At 42.9% G+C, this 25292-nt stretch overlaps 1 protein-coding gene across 5 annotated transcripts in view; it reads right to left on the reverse strand.

The window, feature by feature from the left end:
- CC2D2B (coiled-coil and C2 domain containing 2B) overlaps window positions 1-25292 on the reverse strand; it is a 112399-nt gene that overhangs the window by 14686 nt on the left and 72421 nt on the right. For all 5 annotated transcript variants that reach the window (XM_039482535.1, XM_039482533.1, XM_039482536.1 and 2 more), the window contains 8 exons: window positions 21219-21328; window positions 17686-17782; window positions 13832-13930; window positions 9946-10125; window positions 9592-9795; window positions 9232-9321; window positions 8627-8740; window positions 7556-7690 (listed from right to left, as the gene is read on the reverse strand). In XM_039482535.1, coding sequence (XP_039338469.1) covers window positions 7556-7690; window positions 8627-8740; window positions 9232-9321; window positions 9592-9795; window positions 9946-10125; window positions 13832-13930; window positions 17686-17782; window positions 21219-21328 — 1029 coding nt within the window. The remainder of the gene's footprint in view (window positions 1-7555; window positions 7691-8626; window positions 8741-9231; window positions 9322-9591; window positions 9796-9945; window positions 10126-13831; window positions 13931-17685; window positions 17783-21218; window positions 21329-25292) is intronic.

A 25292-nucleotide genomic window follows, 5' to 3' on the forward strand; every position in this document is an offset into this window, starting at 1 on the left:
ATCACATTGGGGAAGAAAGCTACTACTAGAGCCTCCCCTGGGATAGTGCTTGGGGTGTGCTATAGACCACCGGGATCTGATTTGGATATGGATAGAGAGCTCTTTAATGTTTTTAATGAAGTAAATACTAATGGGAATTGTGTGATCATGGGAGACTTTAACTTCCCAGATATAGACTGGAGGACAAGTGCTAGTAATAATAATAGGGCTCTGATATTCCTGGATGCGATAGCTGATGGATTCCTTCACCAGGTAGTTGCTGAACCAACAAGAGGGGATGCTATTTTAGATTTGGTTTTGGTGAGTAGTGAGGACCTCATAGAAGAAATGGTTGTAAGGGACAACCTTGGTTCGAGAAATCAGCAGCTAATTTAGTTTAAACTAAATGGAAGGATAAACAAAAAATAGAGCTGTGACTAGGGTTTTTGATTTCAAAAGGGCTAACTTTAAAAATTTAAGGAAATTAGTTAGGGAAGTGGATTGGACTGAAGAACTTGTGGGTCTAAAGGTGGAAGAGGCCTGGAATTACTTCAAGTAAAAGTTGCAGAAACTATCAGAAGCCTGCATCCCAAGAAATGGGAAAAAATTCATAGGCAGGAGTTGTAGACCAAGCTGGATGAGCAAGCAGTTCAGAGAGGTGATTAAGAAAAAGCAGAAAGCCTACAAGGAATGGAAGATGGGAGTGATTAGCAAGGAAAGCTACTTTATTGAGATCAGAACATGTAGGGATAAAGTGAGAAAGGACAAAAGCCATGTAGAGTTGGACCTTGCAAAGGGAATTAAAACCAATAGTAAAAGGATCTATAGCCATTTAAATAAGAAGAAAACAAGGAAAGAAGTGGGACCGCTAAACACTGAAGATGGAGTGGAGGTTAAGGATAATCTAGGCATGGCTCAATATCTAAACAAATACTTTGCCTCAGTCTTTAATGAGGAGCTTAGGGATAATGGTAGGATGACAAGTGGGAATAAGGATATGGAGGTAGATATTACCACATCCGAGGTAGAAGCCAAACGCGAACAGTTTAATGGGACTAAATCGGGGGCCCCAGATAATCTTCATCCAAGAATATTAAAGGAACAGGCACATGAAATTGCAAGCCCATTATCAAGAATTTTTAATGAATCTGTAAACTCGGGGGTTGTACCATGTGACTGGAGAACTGCTAACATAGGGTATGGCTACACTTGCGAGTTGCAGCGCTGGTGGAGGCTTTCCAGCGCTGCAATCAGTAAGTGTCCACACCTGCAGGGCACATCCAGTGCTGCAACTCCCTGGCTGCAGCGCTGGCCGTACACCTGGCTCAGCATGGGGAATAAAGATTGCAGCGCTGGTGCTGCAGCGCTGGTCATCAAGTGTGGCCACACACCAGCACTGTTATTGGCCTCCAGGGTATTAGCAGATATCCCAGAATGCTTTTATAAATTACTCTCTTTGTTTTGTTGTTAACTCGGAGCTCCGGAGCTCCGTTGATCCGTTGATCCCGGAGCTGCTTATCTACAAACACAGCTCCTGTTTGCTGTGATCAATCTGTGAACAATCAAATGAGATAATGAGGCAGGCAGGGAGTGAGTGTTTGCTTGACAGAAACGGGGCAGAGGGGAGAGAGGGAGTCCGTTGGCTGCAGGCTGTTTGCAGTTAAGAGTTAAGGGTAAGGGATCGGGAATATGTTCTGATTTTTCAAGGCAGGAAGGTAACACACAGTGTTGGCTCCAAAAATCCACTCTCTCTCTCTCGCCCGCTCCCTGTCACACTAGACCCCACTCCACCCCCCTCTTTTGAAAAGCACGTTGCTGCCACTTGAACGCTGGGATAGCTGTCCATAATGCATCACTCCCAACAGCGCTGCAAATGCTGTAAATGTGGCCACACACCAGCGCTGGTAGCTGTGAGTGTGGCCACACACCAGCGCTGGCCCTGCACAGCTGGACGACCAGCGCTGCAACTACCAGTGCTGCAGATTTGTAAGTGTAGCCATACCCATAGTTCCTATCTTTAAAAAAGGAAAAAATAGTGATCTGGGCAAGTACAGGCCTGTTAGTTTGACATCTGTGGTATGCAAGTACTTGGAAAAATTTTGAAGGAGAAAGTAGTTAAGGACATTGAGGTCAACGGTAATTGGGACAAAATACAACATGGTTTTACAAAAGGTAGATTGTGCCAAACAACCAACCTGATATCTTTCTTTGAGAAGGTAACATTTTTTTAAACAAAGGAAACGCAGTGGATCTAATTTACTTTGATTTCAGTAAGGCATTTGATACGGTTCCACATGGGGAATTATTAGCTAAATTGGAAAAGATAGGAATCAATATGAAAATTAAAAGGTGGATAAGGAACTGGTTAAAGGGGAGACTACAACAGGTCATACTGAAAGGTGAACTGTCAGGTTGGAGGGAGGTTACTAGTGGAGTTCCTCAGGGATCGGTTTTGGGAACCAATCTTATTTAATCTTTTTATTACTGACCTTGGCACAAAAAGTGGGAATGTGCTAATAAAGTTTGCGGATGACACAAAGCTGGGAGGTATTGCCAACACAGAGAAGGACTGGGATATCATACAGGAAGATCTGGATGACCTCGTAAACTGGAGTAATAGTAATAGGACGAAATTTAATAGTGAAAAGTGAAAGGTCATGCATTTGGGGATTAATAACAAGAATTATTGTTATAAGCTGGGGACGCATCAGTTGGAAGTAACAGAGGAGGAGAAGGACCTCGGAGTATTGGTTGATCACTGGATGACTGAGCCGCCAATGTGATATGGCCGTGAAAAAAGCTAATGAGGTCTTGGGATGAATCAGGCAAGGTATTTCAGTAGAGATAAGTAGGTGTTAGTACCATTATACAAGGCACTAGTGAGACCTCATCTGGAATATTGTGTGCAGTTCTGGTCTCCCATGTTTAAGAAGGATGAATTCAAACTGGAACAGGTACAGAGAAGGGCTACTTGGATGATCCGAGAAATGGAAACCCATCTTATGAAAAGAGACTCACAGAGCTCGGCTTGTTTAGCCTAATCAAAACAAGGCTGAGGGGAGATATGATTGTTCTCTATAAATATATCAGAGGAATAAATACCAGGGAGGGAGAGGAATGATTTGAGCTCAGTACCAATGTGGACACAAGAACAAATGGATATAAACTGGCCATCAGGAAGTTTAGACTTGAAATTAGATGAAGGTTTCTAGCCATCAGAGGAGTGAAGTTCTGGAACAGCCTTCCAAGAGAAGTAGTGGGGGCAAAAGACTTATCTGGCTTCAAGACTAAGCTTGATAAATTTATGGAGAGGATGGTATGATGGGATAGCCTAATTTTGGCAATTAATTGGTCTTTGACTATTAGCGGTAAATATGCCCAATGGCCTGTGATGGGATATTAGATGGGGTGGGATCTGAGTTACTACAAAGAATTCTTTCCTGGGTGTCTGGCTGGTGAGTCTTGCCCACATGCTCAGGGTTTAGCTGATTGCCATATCTGGGTTCGGGAAGGAATTTTCTTCCAGGGCAGATTGGCAGAGGCTCTGGGGGGTTTTCGCCTTCCTCTGCAGCTTGGGGCATGGGTCACTTGCTGGAAGGTTCTCTGCACTTTAAAGTCTTTAAATCATGATTTGAGGACTTCAATGGCTCAGACAGAGGTTTGATACAGGAGTGGGTAGGTGAGAGTCTGTGGTCTGCGTTGTGCAGGAGGTCAGGCTAGCTGATGGCCCCTTCTGACCTTAAAGTCTATGATTCTAGGATTCCTCAGGACTCAAGGTATGAGAGGAAAGTGTGGAAAAGGAGAGGCTACTTATGCTATGCAGTAACTGGAATTCTTCAAGATGTGTGTCCTTGTGGGTGCTCATTGCATGCCTTCACCCCATGAGCCTTTGACTGGAGATTTTTGCTAGTAGTCCCCATTCACCCCACACATGTGTCCTACACATCCTTGTGCCTTGCACAGAGGATATGTAGGACTGTGTGGGAGAACCATCTTCAGTTCCTTCTCCACCACTAAGTCCCACAGAGGAAACTCCAAAGCAGAAGGGAAAGATTGGGGGTAGTGGAGCACCCACAGGACACACATCTCAAAGAACTCCAGTTACTGCACAAGCTGAGTTACCTTCCTTCTTCTTTGAGTAATGTCCCTATGCATACTTGACTTCAGGTGACTTCCGAGCAGTATACTCAACAGAAGAAGTGAGCTTCAGAGCTGAGTCTAATACTAAAGACAAAATGTGTTCCCAAGAGGAGCATCTGATCTAGAAGAATGAACCAACATATAGTGCTCGGAGAATATATGTACTGAAAACCAATTTGCAGCTTTGCAGATCTCAAAAATGGGAACATTTTTTAGTAATACCATAGAAGTAGAAAGTAATCTCACGGTGTGGGCCAATATCATAGAGGTAGATTGTAAATCGTCGGATTCATAGCAAGAAATAATACATTCAAAAATCCACCTAGAGAGCCTCTGGGCAGAAATTGTGGACCCTTTGGACCTGTCAGCAATTGACACAGTCTTGGAGATTTTCTGAATGACCTGGTTCTGTCCAAATAAAAAGGCTAGCTCCCTCCTGACATCTAAGATATGGAAGGCAGCATATTCCCTGGTCTGGTGTGGTTTTGGGAAGAAAATTGGGAAATGTGTGACCTAACTGATATGAAATTCAGATGATAACAGGTAAAAATTTTGGAAGTGGACATGAAACTTTGTCCTTGAAAAACACTATAATGCGAGGATCTGCCATTTTGTTGATGTCTGTGGACTGATTTGAATTTTTGATACAAGGTTTGTTAATGTCATGAACCTGTCCATAGGAAGGTAAAAAAAGCTCTGGCTGATACTGCATCTAAGGAGGCCTCTATGAACTCTATACTTTGCACCAATCTTAGAATGGATTTCCTCATGTTCAGCTGTAGTCCTAACCTATGGACCAAAAACATTGCTGTCTTTATGGTGCAGAGGAACTACTGAAGAACCCATTCCTGCAATGGGTATTACTTGAGATGCTAAGTGCTCTTGCCTCTCGCTGAAGTCAAGATTTGAGGGCATTAAGAACACTGGAAGATCAGACCCATACTTTAAGAATCTGCAGTACAGATCTGAAGTGTTTAGCATACTCCAAAATAAAATAAAAATAATGCTCTTAAAGAAACAATACACTTTCATGTAGTAGTCTGCAAAGTGCTTTATACACTCCTATGTCATTCATTCATGCCCGTCACCCCAATCGGGGTATGGGCCGCCAACAACAGATCTCCAGAGTCCTCTATCCTGGGCCATTTGCTCTAACTGGTTCCAGGTATAGCCCATTTTTGTGCAATCAGCCGGAAGGTTGCATCGCCAGGTGTTTCTTGGACGGCCTCTTTTCCACTTGCCTTGGGGGTTCCACCGCAATGCCTGTCTGGTTGGCTGCTTGCGTAGTGTGTGTCCTATCCAGCCCCACCTTCTTCTAATTTCCTCCTCTGCTGGAGGTTGACGAGTCCTCTCCAAGAGGTGGATGTTACTGATGGTGTCTGGCCAGCGGATCTGAAGAATCCTTCTAAGGCAGCTATTAATGAAGGTCTGGATCTTCCTAGTAGTTGTTTTAGTTGTCCTCCAGGTTTCAGCTCCAAGACTGGTTTCACATTGGAATTGAACAGTCGAATCTTTATTGCCAAAGATAGCTCTCTGGAGCTCCAGATATTCTTGAGCTGTAGGAAGGCTTCTCTTGCCTTACCAATCCTTGCTTTGATGTCTGCGTCTGTGCCACCCCGCTGGTCGATGATGCTGCCTAAGTAGGTGAAGGACTGCACTTCTTCCAGGGGGCTTCCATTCAGTGTGACTGGGTCATTGCTGATGGAGTTAATCTTGAGGATCTTGGTCTTGTCCTTGTGGATGTTGAGGCCAACCTGTGATGACGTGGCAGCCACTACGTTGATCTTCTCTTGCATCTGCTGTTTGCTGTGTGAAAGGAGTGCAAGATCGTCAGCAAAGTCCAGGTCATCAAGCTGGGTCCACAACGTCCACTGAATTCCATTCCTACGCTCGTAAGTGGATGTCTTCATAATCCAATCAATGACGAGGAGAAAGACAAATGGTGACAACAAACATCCTTGTCTGACTCCGGTTCATACCTGGAAGCTGTTTGTGAGCTGCCCTCCATGGATCACTCTACAGTGTATGCCGTCATATGAGTTCTTAATCAAGTTGACCACCTTTGCTGGGATGCCATAATGCCAAAGGAGCTTCCAGAGGGTGTCTCGATCCATGCTATCGAACACTTTCTCATAGTCAACAAAGTTGATATACAACGAGGAGTTCCACTCCATAGACTGCTCAACTATGATGCGGAGCGTTGCTATCTGGTCCGTGCATGATCTAGTCTGCCGGAAACCTGCCTCCTCATCTCGTAGCTGTGGATCGACTACATCCTTCATTCTCTCTAAGAGGACTCGATTGAAGACCTTCCCAGGCACCAACAGAAGTGTGATTCCTCTGTAGTTGGCACAGTTGCTAAGGTCTCCTTTCTTAGGGATTTTGATCAGGTATCCCTCTTTCCAGTCTGCTGGAATCGCTTCTTCTTCCCATATCTTCTCAAAAAGCGGGTACAGCATTTCCACTGAAGCTTCCAGGTCTACTTTCAGGGCCTCTGTTGGAATATCGTCAGGTCCAGCCGCCTTCCTGTTCTTCATCATGATGATGGCTTTTCTGATCTCGTCTCTGGTTGGTTTGTCGCAATTGATTGGAAGGTCCTCGTTAGCTGGGTCAATGTCTGGTGGATTTAGTGGTGCTGGTCTATTCAGGAGTTCCTCAAAGTGCTCCGCCCATCTATTCATCTGTTGTTCTATTCCTGTTATAGACTTTCCCTGCTTGTCTTTAACGGGACGTTCTGGCTTGCTGAACTTTCCAGACAGTCGCTTGATGGTGTCATACAGCTGTTTCATGTTGCCACTGTATGCTGCCTGCTCCGCTTCTGTTGCCAGTCCATCCACATAATCTCTCTTATCCTTCCTAATACTCCTCTTCACTACTCTGTGAGCTTCAGCATACTCTTTTTGAGCTTTGGCCTTTGCTGCTCTAGTCCTGCTGTTGTTAACTGCTGCCTTCTTCTTCTTTCTGTCTTCTATCTTAGTCTATGTACAGTATCTGAAGTTGTTCTTATCCCATAGTTTATCATGGTAGTAATATTTCTTCCTCTCTATTTAATTATTGAAAATTTCAAGAGATAACACAATTAAAATATCCTATTCTCCACCACCATTGTGGAAGATGGTGTGGATGAAACATATGATGCAGAATCATAACAAAATGTTGGGGATCTCACAGATTCAGTCATACTAAAATACTAGACAGCATCTAAAGACCTGAGTAGAACCTTATTAGTTTCTATACAGTAGTAACATACTGAATACTAGTTAGCTAGCAAAGCAGCAAAGTTTTGCTGTCTCTAAAATGATATAAATATCCTGAATCCTATTCTTTGTAAATTCTACATTACTTTATTTGATCCCTTAAAATATGGCCTAATACTTGGTCTATAACTAACATGACACTATTCCTTGTCTCTTTTGATTTAATTTTACATACTTACGTTTTCCCTATTGATTAAGCAGTCAATACTCTGTAAGGGACAAAATGTATCAAACTGTTTATAACACTGTCCATTCAAGGGATTCCAAAGGAAATATTCTTCATTTTCATGCGTTAATACATATGCCACTTTCCCCTACCAACAAAAAGTAGATGTCATCAATTTTATACATATATCTATACACGCAATTCCAATGAAGAAAGTAAAATGAGCTTCCAATATTTACTTTTCCTCAGCCTTTTACAAACAGTTTATTTTTCTTTAGTGAAAGGTGCCAGGCTGACATCCCAACAGATTGTAGTCTTCTGTTTATTGAAAGTGCAGCAAGGGCAAGTTTACCCAATGCTGCCTCATGAATATTTCTCTATCTTTTGAAAATAGGGCCTAATCTTACAAGCCTCACTCACATAGCTATTCACTTTGATTTCAAATATGAATGCTGTAACCAGATTAGAAGAGACTGAAAAGAATGGGGCTGTTTAAAGAGGAGATGAATAAAGAGGACACACTAGAGATATGTAAAACAACAAATGTAATAGAGAAGGCAAACTGGATGGTGTCATATTTAATTCTTCTCATCATAAGAATAAGGGGACATTCAGTGAAAATGAAAAGCAACAAATTTAAAACTGAATCAATACTTTTACATAACACATAATTAAGCTGTGGAACTCATTTTCACCGATGTCATTGAAGCCAAGAGCCTAGTAGGATTCTCAGAGGATTAAACATTTACTTAGATGATGAAATCATCCAGGCTGCAAACCAAGCTCTAACTAATGGGGAGCTAGGAAGAAATGTCCGTTAATGAAAACTACTCCATAGTTGTCCACAATGGGGTTTAGTGCACCTTCCTCTTAGACAGTGGTACTGGTCACTGTGGAAGACAGGATGTTGGACTAGATGCACCACTGGTCTGATATGGCATGGCAATCCTGATGTTTCCAATATATTTGTCTTGGTATGTTATTGACTATATATTTTATTCTCTTTAGCACATTGCATTGTTTATGCTGTAGTGGGGGATGAAACCAATGAAGATTTAAACATTTTTTAAATTATGGCACTTACTTCTAACACTGATGTTCCCAACAGTACCCATGCTTTTTTCCCAAAATACAGAAGGTAGTTACACAGAAGCACTGCATGCTCTTCTTTATTTCCAACAGCCAAATTGATGCAATGCTAAATAGAAAATGGTAAAGAATAAGCTATTTACTAGAAATTTTATGCTGTCATCTCCCCATCTAGTCATAGAATGCAGAGCAGAAGCCAAGGAGATTGCCAGTGACAGCACACTCCTCAGAAAGCTGTCTATTGGTGGAAGAGGGACACAGAGATAACATAGGTATATCTGGAATCTGAAGGTTTTGGAGACAGCCTTGCCTCCTATGTAAACCCCCCTACTCCCACCCTACTCACTGAGGGAGGATTTCTCACAAACTCCACATGATTCAGCTTGTGAAGTTTCCTGAGAGCTCATTCCCCTTTTTTATGGACTTGACTGGGCTAAAGGATGACATAAGGCTGAATCTGTGGTTGGCAAGTAGTCAAGATTTGGCTTTTTGCTCTGTAAACCAAAATATTTTTCATGCAGAATTTTAATGCACGTAAAACGGATTACTTCAACAATCTATTAACTCATCTACATCTATTATTTAATATATGATTATTACCTCTGATGTCATCCAAATATCAACATCAGCATTTTCATCCAATGTATCTGATACACAAGGAATTAAAGACACAAATTGAGAAATAAGATCCTATAAATGAAATAGAAATATATGTAAATACCAGGGCACACATGTCATAAATATCTACTGAATAGATCTCAATTTTGGATTATTCAAAAATATAAAACTACAGTTAATCTAAGTTTCTTGCTATCAAGAATTACTAATGTAATAAATATGAACTTCTATAGCAGCTACAGAGAAAAAAGGTGAATTATAATAGTAATTCAGGAATGTCAAAGACTAATTTCAACAGTTCTGAATTTCTTACTGTATGATAGAAAATAAACTCATACTTACAAAAGTTGCATTAGGATCATCAAGATACATATCTACTAGCAGCTGTGGTGGATTTAGTGCCCTAATATATTTTGTAACTAAAATATTTCGTCCTTCATTATCAAAAACAGAGGTTATTATTCTTCTTTTTGGAAATTTTGCCTTGCAATTTTTTTTAAAAATGCATGCTCTTTGCAAAAGTGTTTCATCTTCATGATCTGCAAACTAGAATCATAATTACATGTTAATATAATTTCAAAGACTGACTTTAAAATATAAAATACCCCAAAAGAATTACCATTTGCTTTAAGAAACAAATTTAGCCTACTCTGAAAGTCTTCATTTTGATGATGCATATTAAGTATAAATGCCAACCTTATCTGATTCTAAATCATTTTCAACAGAAGATAGCTGAGGTTCAATCGTAGCAAAGATGGTTAAAAAGGTATATTCTTTTAAATTCTGTCCACAATGTTCTTTAGGAGATACACAGGGCTTGCTCCAAGTGTAGCCAAGCAAAACTGGTGGCGTATTTACTTGAAATGTACCACAGATCTGTGAACATATTTAGATGATTATATTAGGTAAAAATAAACAAACTTCAGTGCAAGAGATGTTATAACAAAATATAAAGGTCATAACGATCCAAATTATATCATGTGCAATAAAAGGAAATAAATGTAATTTTAATGCTTTTTTTTTTTACAGAGATTCCACTCGCTAGATTCTGGGTAAGGGCAACAATCCTCAAATTTTAAACAGGAGAACCTTTTTGGGGGTTCTAAAGGAAGTCATACCCTGTATCAAGTTAAAGAACACATGGTGCCTCTACCTGGGGAAACAGTCTTACACCATGAGTGCAGACTTCAGTCCCAGGAAAATATACAGTGAAATTTAGAACACCACACTTAACCTAATAGCAGCAATGCTTAAAATCTAAGGAGCTAGGAGAACATCAAACGTGGGTGAAAAAAATCATACAGAAGTTGTGCAGTTCATTTTAAATAGTTCAAATAACAGAAGATTGTAAAAATGGCTTCCCTCCTCCCACACCTCTCCCGGGCTACCCCCCATTTGTGTGATGAATTAATAAAGTATGCATGAATTTGAAACAACAATGACTTTATTGCCTCTGCAAGCAGTGATCAAAGGGGGGAGGGGAGGGAGGTTTGCTTACAGGGAAGTAGAGTGAACCAAGGGGGCGGGTTTTCATCAAGGAGAAACAAAAGGAGAAACTTTCACACCGTAGCCTGGTCAGTCATGAAACTGGTTTTCAAAGCTTTTCTGATGCGCAGCATGCCCTGCTGTGCTCTTTTAACTGCCCTAGTTCTGGCTGCACGTAATCAGCGGCCAGGCGATTTGCCTCAACCTCCCACCCCCTTACTCTCACAGATAATGTGGAGCACATAGCCAGCAGTAATAACGATGGGAATATTGGTTTTGCTGAGGTCTAACCAAGTCAGTGAACTGCACCAGTGTGCTTTTAAACGTCCAAATGCATATTCTACCACCATTCCGCACTTGCTCAGACTATAGTTGAACAGCTCCTGACGACTGTCCAGGCTGCCTGTGTACAGCTTCATGAGCATGGCATTAAGGGGTAGGCTGGGTCCCCAAGGATAACTATAGGTATTTCAACATCCCCAATGGTTATTTTCTGATCTGGAAAGTAAGTCCCTTTCTCCAGCTATTCAAACAGATCAGAGTTCCTGAAGATGCGAGTGTCATGTACGTTTCCCAGCCATCCCACGTTGATGTTGGTGAAACATCCCTTGTGATCCACCAGTGCTTGCAGCACCACTGAAAACTACCCCTTTTGGTTTATGTACTGGCTGCCTTCGTGCTCCGGTCCAAAGATAGGGATATGTGTTCCGTCTATCGCCACACCACAGTTAGGGAAAGCCATCCACTATGACCTGCACATTTCCCAGAGTCACTACCCTTGATAGCAGCAGCTCAGTGATCGCGTTGGCTACTTGGATCACAGCAGCCCCCACAGTAGATTTGCCCACTCCGAATTGATTCCCGACTGACCGGTAGCTGTCTGGCGTTGCAAGCTTCCAAAGGGCTATTGCTACTCGCTTGTGAACTGTGAGGGCTGCTCTCATCTTGGTATTCTTGCAATTCAGGGCAGGGGAAAGCAAGTCACAAAGTTCCATGAAAGTGCCCTTAGGCATGCAAAAGTTTCACAGCCACTGGGAATCATCCCAGACCTGCAACACTATGCAGTCCCACCAATCTGTGCTTGTTTCCTGGGCCCAGAATCGGCATTCCATGGCATGAACCTGCTCCATTACCACCATGATGTCCAACTTATCAGGGCCCATGCGTTGAGATAAGTCTGTGTCCATGTCCTCATCACTCTCATCACTGTACTGCCATCGCCTCCTCGCCTGCTGTTGAAGCTGCATATATTGCAGGATAATGTGTGTGGCGTTTACAGTGCTCATAACTGCCACGGTGATCTGAGCAGGTTCCATGCTTGCCGTGGTATGGCATCTGCACAGAAAAAAGGCGCGAAACGATTTTCTGCAGTTGCTCTCGTGGAGGGATGGGTGACTGACGACATGGCTTACAGGATTGGCTTACAGAGAATTAAAATCAACCAAGGGGGTGGGTTTGCATCAAGGAGAAACACACACAACTGTCACACCGAAGCCTGGCCAGTCATGAAACTGGTTTTCAAAGCCTCTGTGATGTGCAGCACGCCTTGCTGTGCTCTTCTAATCGCAAACAGCCTAGTCAGCAAACAGCGTCAGTGAGCTTTTAAATGTCCAAAGGCACATTCTACCACCATTATGCACTTGTTCAGCTTATAGTTGAACTGCTCCTTACTACTGTCCAGGCTTCATGAGCCATGGGGGCAAGGGGTAGGCTGGGGTAGGTGCGATCGCATGGTGCTGCCAGCTCGGAGAGCAGCCTGAGGCAAAAGCCTCCAGCTCGCATGATATTCCAGGCAGGACTGAATCTCCATTAGACAAAACTTAAAGAAGAGAATGACCTGGAGTCACTCCCATTTATGTCCAGGTGCCCCCGACCGACCTCACCGAGGCCGGCCTGGAGCACGCATGTCTGCCCAGGCACCCCCAACCGATCTCACTGAGGTCAGCCAGGAGCACCCATGTCTGCCCAGGCGCCCGCAACCGACCGTACCGAGGTCGGCCAGGAGCAACCAGGAGACAGCAGCAGACGGTGCAATATGGCTGCTAACTGTCTTTGCTAACTTGCAAAGGCAAGGAGCTGCTGCTGTGTAGCAATGCAGTACCACATCTGTCAGCACCACCCAGGAGACGTATGGTGACAGTAAGCTGAGCGGGCTCCATGCTTACCATGGTATGTCATCTGCACGGGTAACCCAGGAAAAAAGGCAAGAAACGATTTTTTGCCATTGCTTTCACGGAGGGTGGGGGGGCCTGATGACATGTACCCAGAACCACCCACAACAATGTTTTTGCCCCATCAGGCATTGGGAGCTCAATCCAGAATTCCAGTGGGCGGCGGAGACTGCGGGAACTGTGGGATAGCTACCACAGTGCAACGCTCCGAAAGTCGACACTAGCCTTGGTACTGTGGATGCACACCACTGACTTAATGCACATAGTGGGAACACACACAATTGACTGTATCAAATTGATTTCTAAAACATCAACTTCTATTAAATTGATCTAATTTTGTAGTGTAGACATACCCTCTGTCTCTCCCCTTTAGGTCACTACTACGGCATTTTCCTATAGTCCTCTCAAGCAATAACAAGGTCTTATTTTCCTTGGGTCAGCAAAAGAGTCTACAGCTTGACTAAGATTAGCCGAGTGCTCTGGCTGAATCCTCAATTCTCCTTGGAACTTTCTATTTGGCTCTTGCAAACTTCTGTGCAGTTTCCCCTCAGCCTTTTACTTCCCCTCACCCTATGGAAAAGCAGTTTCTGAACAGATAGGCTTTCACTGCTGTGGCAAATGGAGTCAAAACCAGTGCTCTTATGAAAAGATTTTGGAAGAAGTTTGTGTCTTGGAATTGCTATTGCAAATTAGATTGTATTTTTTATCTCCCTTGACTATGCAGGGAAAGATTAGCTGTGTTCACAAACAAATGGTAAAGTCCACAGGATTTACACAATGATAAAAAATGTATTCTTTCCAATGTATGCAGATCATTGCTATCGACAATGTAAACATTTTAAAATCTTGCTTTCACCAAAAGAAAAAGCTCTTAAGGGTTTGTGCTGATACAACAGAAATTTTTTAAATGTTTTTATTATAATTACCTTTGATTGTTCCAGAAGAGCAGAGAAAGGAAAAGTAACTGATCCAAACCAGTTCTTTCTTATATACGAGTGGCCACTGCAACCCTTAAGACAAGTATCCTATTGAAATAGATAGTCAGGGTTAGCTGTAGTTAAGAGAGAGAGAGAGAGAGAGGGAGAGAGAGAGTGTGTGTGTGTCTTAGCTGACACTGATTCCATAACCTTTGGAAGCTTATTATAGCATATACATACACATCTATATCTATCTCTATATATGTTTTCAATTGTGGCTGTGGTAACAAAAGGCAATCAATACCAAGCTGAACAGACTCAACAAGGTATTCATAGAACCAATGAGCTGCTCATAAAAAACTGAATCTGTTCAACAAATAAATCCATATTTTCTCAAAATGCAATGCTTTCACAATAAAATCCAGAGGTTTTTTAAAACTTTCCCATTGTCTGTGAACTAGAAGACTCATAGGCTCAATCCACAACTATGCCCAGTTTACAGTCAGCACAGCTAAGGAAAGAAGGGAAGAAAGCTCTACTTCCCCAACACTGCACCAAAATGGCCACTGTCATAACTTAGAGCACCCTAAGGACTGCTCTAAATTATGCTGGCAGTAACCGTCCCATGGAGACTACTGTACCAGATGTGGATCAGAAAGAATGCTTTGTGGTCTGCCCAACTCCACCCCTTTCCATGCTGGAGTATTTCTTCCCCGACCCCATCCAGAAAGCAGGGGAACAGGCAGTGTGCAGCTGCCTATATTGGCACTACACCATGTAAGGATTCCCCATTGTCAGTTGCCATTTGAATAGACTGGGGAATAGTGATGTGGGTGTGGAGAAGGTGGTTGCTGTCATCAAGACTGAAAATGAGGACGACTTTGGCAAGGGTTTCAGCTGAGCAAGACAGAAAGAAAAGATCAGATCTTAGAAATGTTATGACGGAATAAGTGATAGGATTTTGACACAGCCTAGAAATAGGGTGAAGGGAAAGGAGAGAAATGAAAATGATGCTCAGTTTGCAGGATGCTAATTCTCTGCTTCATTTCCAATGTCTTTATGCCCCTTCCTCCCAGCATTCAACACTCTCCCTCCAGCAGTTAATTCAGAAGATAAATATATTAAATAGATAAGTAAATGACTTAATCAGCTAGTTTCTTGTATGTGTCACAGAAGAAGTGGGTATAATTTTCTTAAATTATTACAGTTTTACAAATCTATAGCTCACTGAGACTCTAGCATGCAAGCAAATATTGCACTGCCTTTGTGCCACCAAAGTCAGCAGTATACATGCTGATGCTGGGGGCCACACTAGCACAACTACTTACAGGAATGAGGCCTGTAGATGAGTTAACAAGGAAGTAATCAGACAGTTAGCAGTGTGACTATTTGTTCTTATATACAGTACATCTGACAGTTAAACATTTTCTTATTAGCAATTCCATTTCTGATGACAAAACTGTCTATGATAACAACATCTGGAGCATTGCACTGGGTCATGTTACAGGAAATAGCTTAAAGAATTTCACTGTGATAAAAAATTGCTAACTGCTCAAAAACCAGATACATCTTATTATCAAGAATATATAAACCAATTGTTTATACCAGAGGTCCTATTTTCTAAACTATGCTGCATTACTCAAGAATCCACCCAAATGTTATTGCCTTCAAAGGCAACAATAAAAAGAACATTTTACAGGAGCAGAAAGTTCTATAGAAAATCTCCATATGAAATGAGCCATAATGTATAAGGTATATTCACTGTCCATTAGAATAAAAGTTTAAGTAGTAGTCAATGAATCATAAATTTCGGCGTGTTTCCTGTCTTAATAAAACAATACGTGATAACCATTAAGCTGTTGATGAAAAATTTATGTGTTGCATAAAAATAATTTTGTAATATAGGAGAATTGGAGAAGGTTCAGAAGAGAGCCACAAGAATAATTCAAAGTCAGAAAAACGTGCCTTCTAGTGAGAGACTTAAGAAGTTCAATTTATTTAGCTTATTACAGAGAAAGTTAAGACATGATTCAGTGGTGTAATGGAATAAAAGAAGTGGATAAACTAACAAGCTAAACTCCATATTACCCAAATGAGAAGTGATAAACTCCATTTACCTGTCTTTACCCTTATCAAGAGTTGATCACACCCTATAATATCTAAGGATTCTAAACAGAGAGAAGATACTAGTGAGCTCTTTAAGCTAGCAGACAGAAGTATAACAAGAGCCAATGGTTAGAAGATGAAGCCAGAGAAATTCCACCTGGAAACACAATGCAAAAATGTAACAGTGAAAGTAATTAACCATTGGAACAAGTAACCAATGGATAAGGAATATTCCCCTTCACTTGATGACTAAACCGAAATGTTATGTCTTTCTAAAATATACACTCTAGCTCAAATTATAGTTTTGTTATGTCAGCATAGAGTAAGGCTAGTCAAAACATTTTTATCAAAAACTATTAACTAAACAATTTTTTTCACACAAGCATCTGCTTTCCATGGAAATTTTTGACTTTTTGTTGACTAACCAAACACCCAGAAATAGAAAAATTTCTGCCAAAAGAGAAAAAAATTAATTTAGAAACATTGATACAGTATCTCATAGAATTTGTAGTTCAATTGCTTCATGCCTCCATTCTCCACTATGGGTTGGGTTCTTCAGCCAGACTACATCTCCCATGAGGCATTACAGATGGAGATTCCCATGATGCACTATGATAGTTCAACAAGGGGCCCCACAATGAGTTGTGGGAGATGTTGTCTGGCCAAAGAGGCCAGCCCATAAAGGAGAATGGTGGACTGAGGCACCCAAACTACAAACCCAATGAGGCATCACAGTGGCATTTCTGAATCAAAATGTTCCTCTTTCTTTCTTTCTTTCTTTCTTTGAAATAAAAATATTTTCCACATCTGCTATAGTTTAGATGATCATTATGGACTCTTCTCCTTAAAATCTATTAAGAGAATTCACAGACCTTTACAAATGCCTGTAAGCAAGCAGACTCACCCCTGCGGCACCTTCTGCTGGTTGTCTCAGGGAATTAGCTCTCCAGACTTTGGAGTGCCCTCTGCAGGCCAGTGTCCTGCTACTGCTTGGCCCCTGTGTCCCTCCCGGACTCCAGTGCCCCGTTATCTGGGGTGCTGCCCCCTGGCAGTAACCCCTCACTCTCAGGGTCTCCCCTCCCCAGGGACCCCCAACCCCCTAATCCCAGCTTGCATCAGCCGGTGGCTACTGCCAGTCAGAAATGAGCCCCCGCTCCCTGGGGCAGACTGCAGTATAAGAGCCAGTCATCACAGGCAAAGGGGTAGGACTTGCTGTCTTCCTCTACCACCCAGTACCTCAGGGATGAGCCTAGGACCAGGCTCTGCAGCCTGGGGAGTCGCCATGCTGGAGCTCCCCTGCTCCTCTTCCCCAGCCCTGCTTCACTCCCAGTACCTTTGCTACCGACAGCCAGACCCTGCTCCCTCCAAGACTGGAGAGAGCTACTCTAGCTCCAAGCTAGCAGCCTTTTATAAGGATCTGCTGTCCTCTGTTTGGGGTGTGGTCCCAGCTGGGCTTTTCCTTACAGCCCCAGCCCTCTCCCAGGGCTGGCCTTAACCCTGTCAGGGCTGGAGCGGGTAACCACCCTGCTACAATGCCTCACAGGATTTGGCCCAAATGGCAACAGTGATTGGCTGAGACATTTCTAGTATGTTTTTAATTAAAGTAAAAACTGAATTTATTCAAAATTAGAAAACAATAGTACATATAGCTTCTTTTGTTAAGAAAAGAAGAAGTTGAGATGTGTACATTTGTTTTAGTTTTCAAACTTCAAAAAAATGTAATAAAAAATCAGTTATTGTGTTTTATACAATTTTACCTCATGTTTTTCCACCCTAACTTCATCAAATATGTTGACATATATATTGTCTTTTATTTTAGACAGTCCTGAAAAGCTATAATCATGTCCTGGTGATCTGTAATTAAGAACAGAATCTTTTAGTTGTGATCAGATATTGTATCTCAGAGAGCTTTATCATTTTTTATAAAAACAACACAATAACTTTTGGCAGTAATTTACTTCAAATATTACAAAACCATAAACATTTTTAAAGAAGGAAAACCAAATTGGTATGTTCGCCACTAAAAAACAAAGGACAAATTTCACGCCAGTTTAACTCCACTGACTTTGAAGAAGTTATCCACCAGGATGAATCTGACCCAATATATTTTGTTTCTCTAATTACTGTGTCAATAGGTGTTTAGTCACATAAATTGTGTCAGATCCTCATTTTGGTGTAAACTGCTGTATTTCCACTGACTTCTATCTCATATTTACTAAACTGTTTTTTAAATTTTCTACCCTTTCACATATTTCAGAGCACCAACTGAATGAAACCTCACATAAAGGAACAAAGGCAGATTCTCCATTCTTCCAAGTGGGAAACAGGTGGTTTTAAACTGCCTTTGCACACCTCCCTAATTCTGGTTCTCAGCTCCCGGCTTGCTCTAAAAATGGTGCCAGTTTATAACAGTCTTTATGGTTGTTACACTGGCACAAAACAGAGCAACTACAGCATACCAGCCACATTCCTCATATTGAGTCCACTCCATCCCACACCTCACCCCCGACATATGCCCTAAATTGGGAGGAGAAAGGGAGATTTGAGAGCCATTAGTCCAACTCAATTCAAACAGACTAAGTGGCCACTTAGACATTAGTCCTTCCCGTGCTTTGCTTCACATTGGGCTACCCACACTTGCCTGTTAACTGTCCTTCTCTCAAAATCTTCCCATTTAACTTGAGATGCTTGATGTTGTTCAGAACTGTTCATTTCCATGTTATTCGCAGTCTTCCTCTCTTTTTTCTTGTGTTTTGAGGCTTCCATTCCAGGGCAGTATTTGATAAGCATTCTTTTTCCATTTTCAGCACATGTACCAGCCACTGATGTCTTCTTTTGTAGATTATTTGTGAGAGGGTACCTTGTCCAGTAATTTTTCTGACTTCATTTGTCTTCCTTTCTCTATATTCGTCTCAGACATTTGTGATGAAATGCATCCATCTTTCTTGGTAAGTTGCCATGTCTCACTGTTATATGTTGTGATGGCGATAACAATTGCTTGTTACACATTCAGTTTTGTCTTGAGGGAGATGTTTTTGAGCTGCCAGATGTTTCTGAGTCTTTCAAATGCAGCATTTGCATTCCCGATTCTTATTATTTTCTCGGAACTAGTACCATCTTGGCTGATGGTACTTCCAAGATTCTTAAAATTGTCCACCTTCTCCAGTTTCTCTTCTTCAATTTTGATTTCTGTCCCTATAGTCCCCATTAACATGACTTTACATTTAGTCAAAGAGTCATATAGTCATAGACTTTAAGGTCAGAAGGGACCATTCTGATCATCTGGTCTGACCTCCTGCACAACGAAGCCACAGAATCTCACCCACCCACTCCCGCAACAAACCTCTAACCTATGTCTGAGCCACTGATGTCCTCAAATCATGGTTTGAAGACCTCAAGCTGCAGAGAATCCTCCAGCAAGTGAACCATGCCCCACGCTGCACAGGAAGGCGAAAAAACCCCAGAGCCTCTGCCAATCTGCCCTGGAGGAAAATTCCTTCCCAACCCCAAATATGGCGATCAGCATGTGGGCATGTGGGCAAGACTCACCAGCCAGACACCCAGGAAAGAATTCTTTGTAGTAACTCAGATCCCACCCCATCTAACATCCCATCACAGGCCATTGGGCATATTTACCGCTAATAGTCAAAGACCAATGAATTGCCAAAATTAGGCTATCCCATCATACCATCCCCTCCATAAACTTATCAAGCTTAGTTTTGAAGCCAGATATGTCTTTTGTCTCCACCGCTCCCCTTGAAAGGCTGTTCCAGAACTTCACTCCTCTGATGGTTAGAAACCTTCATCTAATTTCAAGTCTAAACTTCCTGATGGCCAGTTTATATCCATTTGTTCTTGTGTCCACATTGGTACTGAGCTTAAATCATTCCTCTCTCCTCCCTCTGATATATTTATATAGAGCAATCATATCTCCCCTCAGCCTTGTTTTGGTTAGGCTAAGCAACCCAAGCTCTTTGAGTCTCCTTTCATAAGACAGGTTTTCCATTCCTTGAATCATCTTCGTAGCCCTTCTCTGTACCTGTTCCAGTTTGAATTCATCCTTCTTAAACATGGGAGACCAGAACTGCACACAGTATTCCAGATGAGGTCTCACCAGTGCCTTGTATAATGGTACTAACACCTCCTGATCTCTACTGGAAATACCTTGCCTAATGCATGCCAAGACCGTATTCGCTTTTTTCACGGCCATATCACATCAGTGGCTCATAGTCCTCCTGTGATCAACCAATACTCCGAGGTCCTTCTCCTCCTCTGTTACTTCTAACTGATGAGTCCCCAGTTTATAACAATAATTCTTGTTATTAATCCACAAATGCATGACCTTGCACTTTTCACTATTAAATTTGATCCTATTACTATTACTCCAGTTTACAATACATCCAGATCTTCCTGTATGATATCCCGTCCTTCTCTGTATTGGCAATACCTCCCAGCTTTGTGTCATCCGAAACTTTATTTGCACACTCCCACTTTTTGTGCCAAGGTCAGTAATAAAAAGATGAAATAAGATTGGTCCCAAAACCGATCCCTGAGGAACTCCACTAGTAACCTCCCTCCAGCCTGACATTTCTTTGCATTGTATCTCAAACCTATCTTCTCCGTTACTTCTTTTACTTGATTTGTGCATTTTTGTAGTCTGTTATAGTCAGTGAAGATGCCAACGAACAAACGGACTACAAGTTGCCATTGGATGGTTATAACTTTTAGTCACTACTGACTTGGCTGATTTAAAAACATGGCCCAGAGATGAAAAAAACAATGTATCCCATTCCTAATGTATTAGCCTCAGGGTCATGAATATGTGCAAGAAGGTTGCAGCCAACCTCCTTTTCTTTATGACTACAAGGGAGGGAAGTCTTGAAACTTTTTTCTGTTGAAATACAGGGTCATGGTATGGAAAAGATTGAGAACCATTACCCTAAACCAGTAGTTTTCAATCTGTGGACTGGGTACCCCTGGAGGTCTGCAGACTATTTCTAAGATTTCCAAAGTGGTCCGCACCTCCATTCTAAATTTTTTAAGGGGCCGAAAATGAAATAAGGTTGAAAACCATTGCCCTAAATCATTCAATCCTCCTACTGCATCTCCAATTCTTATACACAGATACAGAAAGGCAGATGAGTTCAGCAGGCTAAATGAAAAACTTTAAAATACTTTTTAAACAAAATATAACCACCTAACCATGGGAAACTTTGACTCCTTCACTAGAGCATTCAAATACTTTTATTTTCTTGTACATTTTTCATGGAGAAGTATTTGGCCAACTTACATAAAATCCACTTGAAGTTCTTCATTCCAGCATGGATGAGATCCATCTGCAGTGCTAGTTTGATAAACTGTGTGCTGGAAAGAAACTTCTACAAATGGATGCACTGTCATCTAAAACACAAAAATCATACACTTTATTATATTTGTACTGCTTTGTTTTATTTCCACATCATCTTATAGAATAATAAAAATGTAGGGACCTCAAGAGGTCATCAAGTCCAGCCCCTCATGCTGAGGCAGGACCAAGTAAACCCCTAGACTATCCCTAACAGATGTTTGTCTAACCTGTTCTTAAAAACCTCCAGTGACAGGGATTCCACAATCTCCCTTGGCAACCTATTCCAGAACTTAACTACCCTTATAAAGTTTTCCCTAATATCTAACCTAAATCCTCCTTGCTGCAGATTAAGACGATTACTTCCTGTCCTACCTTCAGTGGACATGAAGAACAATTGATCACCATCCTCTTTGTAACAGCTCTGAACTTATTTGCAGACTGTTATCAGATCCTCCCCCCAAGTCTTCTTTTCTCAAGACTAAGCTTGCCCAGTTTTGTTAAAGGTCAGGTTTTCTACACCTTTTATACTCCTGGGGGAATTCTGCACCACTGCACAATTCAGAATTTTGTAGAAATTAATGTTGTGCACACAGAATTTCCTTTTTTCCCCAACATAAATGGGCTGTAGTAATGTTGGCTCCCACTAGGGGCCGCTGGACCCGGCAGAGCCCACCTCACAAATGGAAGACAAGGCTGCGGGATCGGGGAGCAAACTGGAGGGTTCCCAGAAGGTGCAGTTCCCCGCACACCCTGAAGGAAGAAGGCAGCAGTATGGAGGAAACTCCAATAAGCCTGCGACCCAGCATCAGGCTGTTTCTCCCTCTGGATCCCTGGGCTCTAGGAGAGTAGGGTTTGAGAGTGTCTGGGTTGGGGTGGCCCTGCAGCTGGGCTGGGGGGGGGGGGATGAGTGTCTGGTGGGGGGCATGGCTGGGTTCAGGGAGGGGACGACAGAGAAGCAGGAACTGGGTTGTCATAGGGGTTTCTTTAACTCTCTACTCCTGGGGGAATTTGTTGTGTGTCTGTATTGCTTCCGACAAACTTGCTGACAGGTATTTTGAAATAAATTACCAAAATAATTGAAACTGGTGTGATTATATAGTGCTATTTTGACAAATAAAATTTGCCAAATTTTGTAGAATTTTTAATATTTTGATGCAGAATTCCCCCAGGAGAATTTTATCATTTTTGTTGCTCTCTGGACTCTCTCCAATTCATGCAATCTTTCATAAAGTGTGGAACCCAGAACTGGACACAGCACTCCAGTTGAGGGCTCACCAGGGCCAAGTAGAGCAGACAATTACCTCCCGTGTCTTACATACAATGTTTCTGTTAATACACTCCAGAGCAATATTAGCCTTTTTTACAATTCCATCACAATGTTGGCTCATATTCAATTTGTGACCCACTATAACCCCCAGATTCTTCTCAGCAGTACTACCAGTTAGCCAGTTATTCCCCATTTTGTAGTTGTACATTTGATTTTTTCTTCCTGAGTGTAGTATTTAGCATTTGTCTTTGCTGAATTTAATTTTGTTGATTTAATATCTTATATGCAGGGCCGGTGCAAGGAAGTTTCGCGCCCTAGGCGAAACTTCCATCTTGCGCCCCCCCCCCCAGCTAACCCTGCCCCCCCCCCCCACAGCAGGTAACACAGCCACCCACCCGGGGAGCCCGACACCCCCCCCCCCGCCCAGGAAGCCTCCCCCCCGCAGCAGCTACTCTCTCCTGGGGCAGCTAACCCCACCTGGGGAGCCCCCCTGCGGCAGCTAACCCCGCCTGGGGAGACTTCCCCCACCCCACAGAAGCTAACCCTGCCCGGGGAGCCCCCCCCACCGCAGCAGCTAACCCCGCCTGGGGAGACTTCCTCCTCCCCCCCACGGAAGCTAACCCTGCCAGGGGAACCCCGCCTGGAGAGACTTCCCCCCCACAGACGCTAACCCTGCCTGGGGAGACTCCCCCCCCGCCCCCACAGCAGCTAACCACGCCTGGGGAGCCCGCCCCAGCTCACCTCGGCTCCACCTCCTCTGCTGGGCACGCCGGTGCTGCTCTAATTCTCCCTTCCCAGGCTTGGGCGCCAATTGGAGGAGACTTAAAGCGGGGGCTGTGTGCTCAGTGGAGGAGGCAGAGCGGAGGTGATCTTGGGCAGGGAGCGGTTCCCCTGTGCGCCCCCCACCCTCGTTACTGCGGGTGGCCCTCCCCGTGCCCCCCCTCACCTCCACTCCACCTCCTCGCCTGAGCGGGCTTTTAGGCGCCCCCAACCACTAGGCGCCCTAGGCAGCCGCCTAGTTTGCCTAAATGGTTGCACCGGCCCTGCTTATATGTCTTGACATCAATGCTACATATGACTTTGGAAAGATCAGATTTTTATTGATAAATGTTGGTAAATGTCAATTTCACCATACACACAGAAACCAATGAAAAAAATATTTCTATTGATAATTAAAATTTACAGGTAGGCAAAGTAAGAAAAATGCTGTTTGTGAACTTATTAGCATTTGATATAAGGATACTTTTATATTTTGACACGAGATGTTAATAGTGTGTGCTTAGCGGTTTGAAAACTATTATTCTGAATCTCAGTGTCTAAATAATTATTGTCTGACCCCCTAAACTTTCTCACAATTGTAAAAATTTAAATAGCGAAAATAAAAAAAATCACTTAAAACTCAATTTTGCAGAGGTGTGAAAATTTAAATTTATAAAAATAAAAAAATACTTAAAATAAGTATCAACATTATCCATCAAAATTACAAAAAAATATAAAATTGAATTCTGTCAAGCCTAGCGATATAGCAGAAAGAGGCTAGGATGACAGCAACAGGGAGATTGTGGTTACCTGCAAGTTGGGTGACCAGACAGCAAATGTGAAAAATTGGGACGAGGGTGGGGGATAATAGGAGCCTATATAAGAAAAAGACCCAAAAATCGGGATTGTCCCTATAAAATTGAGACATCTGTCCTCCCTACCTGAGTGGTGGCCAAACTACAGCCCACAGGCCACATCTGCCCCACGGGACCCTCCTGCTCGGCCTCTGAGCTCCTGGCCTGGGAGGCTAGCCCCCGGCCCCTCCCCCACTGTTCCCCCTTCCCCAGAGCCTCAGGGCGCTGTGCCGCCGGCGCAATGCTCTGGGAGGCCGAGCAGCACAGCTGCAGAGCCCAGCCTGACCCGGTGCTCTGCAGCTGCGCTGTGGAGTGGCTGGCTCCAGCTGGACGGCGTGGCTGTAGCGCCGCCAGCCACTGGTGCTCTAGGAAGCTCTGTAAGGAGGCAGGGAGCAGAGGGGGTTGGATAGAGGGCAGAGGAGTTCAGGATGGTGGTCAGGGCGGTTAGAGGGCGGGGAACAGGGGGTTGAATGGGTGCAGGAGTCCCAGGGGGCAGTCAGGAAGGAAGTGGGGTTGGATGGGACAGCAGGGGCAGTCGGGGGTCCGGGGGCAGTCAGGGGACAGGGAGTGGGGGTGTGTGGATGGGGCAGGAGTCCCAGGGTGGGGCCATCAGGGGGCGAGAAGCAGAGGGGTTATAGGGGGTGGAGGCCGGGCCATGCCTGGTGGTTTGGGGAGGTACAGCCTCCCCTAACTGGCCCGCCATACCATTTCCAAAACCCGATGCGTCCCTCAGGCCAAAAAGTTTCCCTGCCCCTACCCTACCTGCAAGCAAGTAGCAACTAAGAAAATGTTATTCATTAAAGTCCAGCTCCCTGGTGAATAACACATGGAAATTAACCAGCTTATTTACTCAGTACATTAGTGACTGACAAATGATACATCTGGTCAAGCGCTATTTATTTTTAGATAACAGTTGCTCAGTACATATAACGATACCCTCATTAAAGATGACCCTTATCTCTAGAATTTATATTAAGATATGATTCCAACTCTTATGATATATTAACACTTACAGGTTATTAAGTTCTACAAGACTGAAAGTCTCCCAAATACAGTTTAATTTTCATTGTCTTCTAAGATTTCTGAAAATTAGTTTTTTATTAATATCAGTTTAAATTTAGAGTCATCATTATACAT

Source organism: Mauremys reevesii, linkage group 7, assembly GCF_016161935.1.
Source record: "Mauremys reevesii isolate NIE-2019 linkage group 7, ASM1616193v1, whole genome shotgun sequence".
In the NCBI taxonomy this organism is placed as follows: Eukaryota; Metazoa; Chordata; order Testudines; family Geoemydidae; genus Mauremys; species Mauremys reevesii.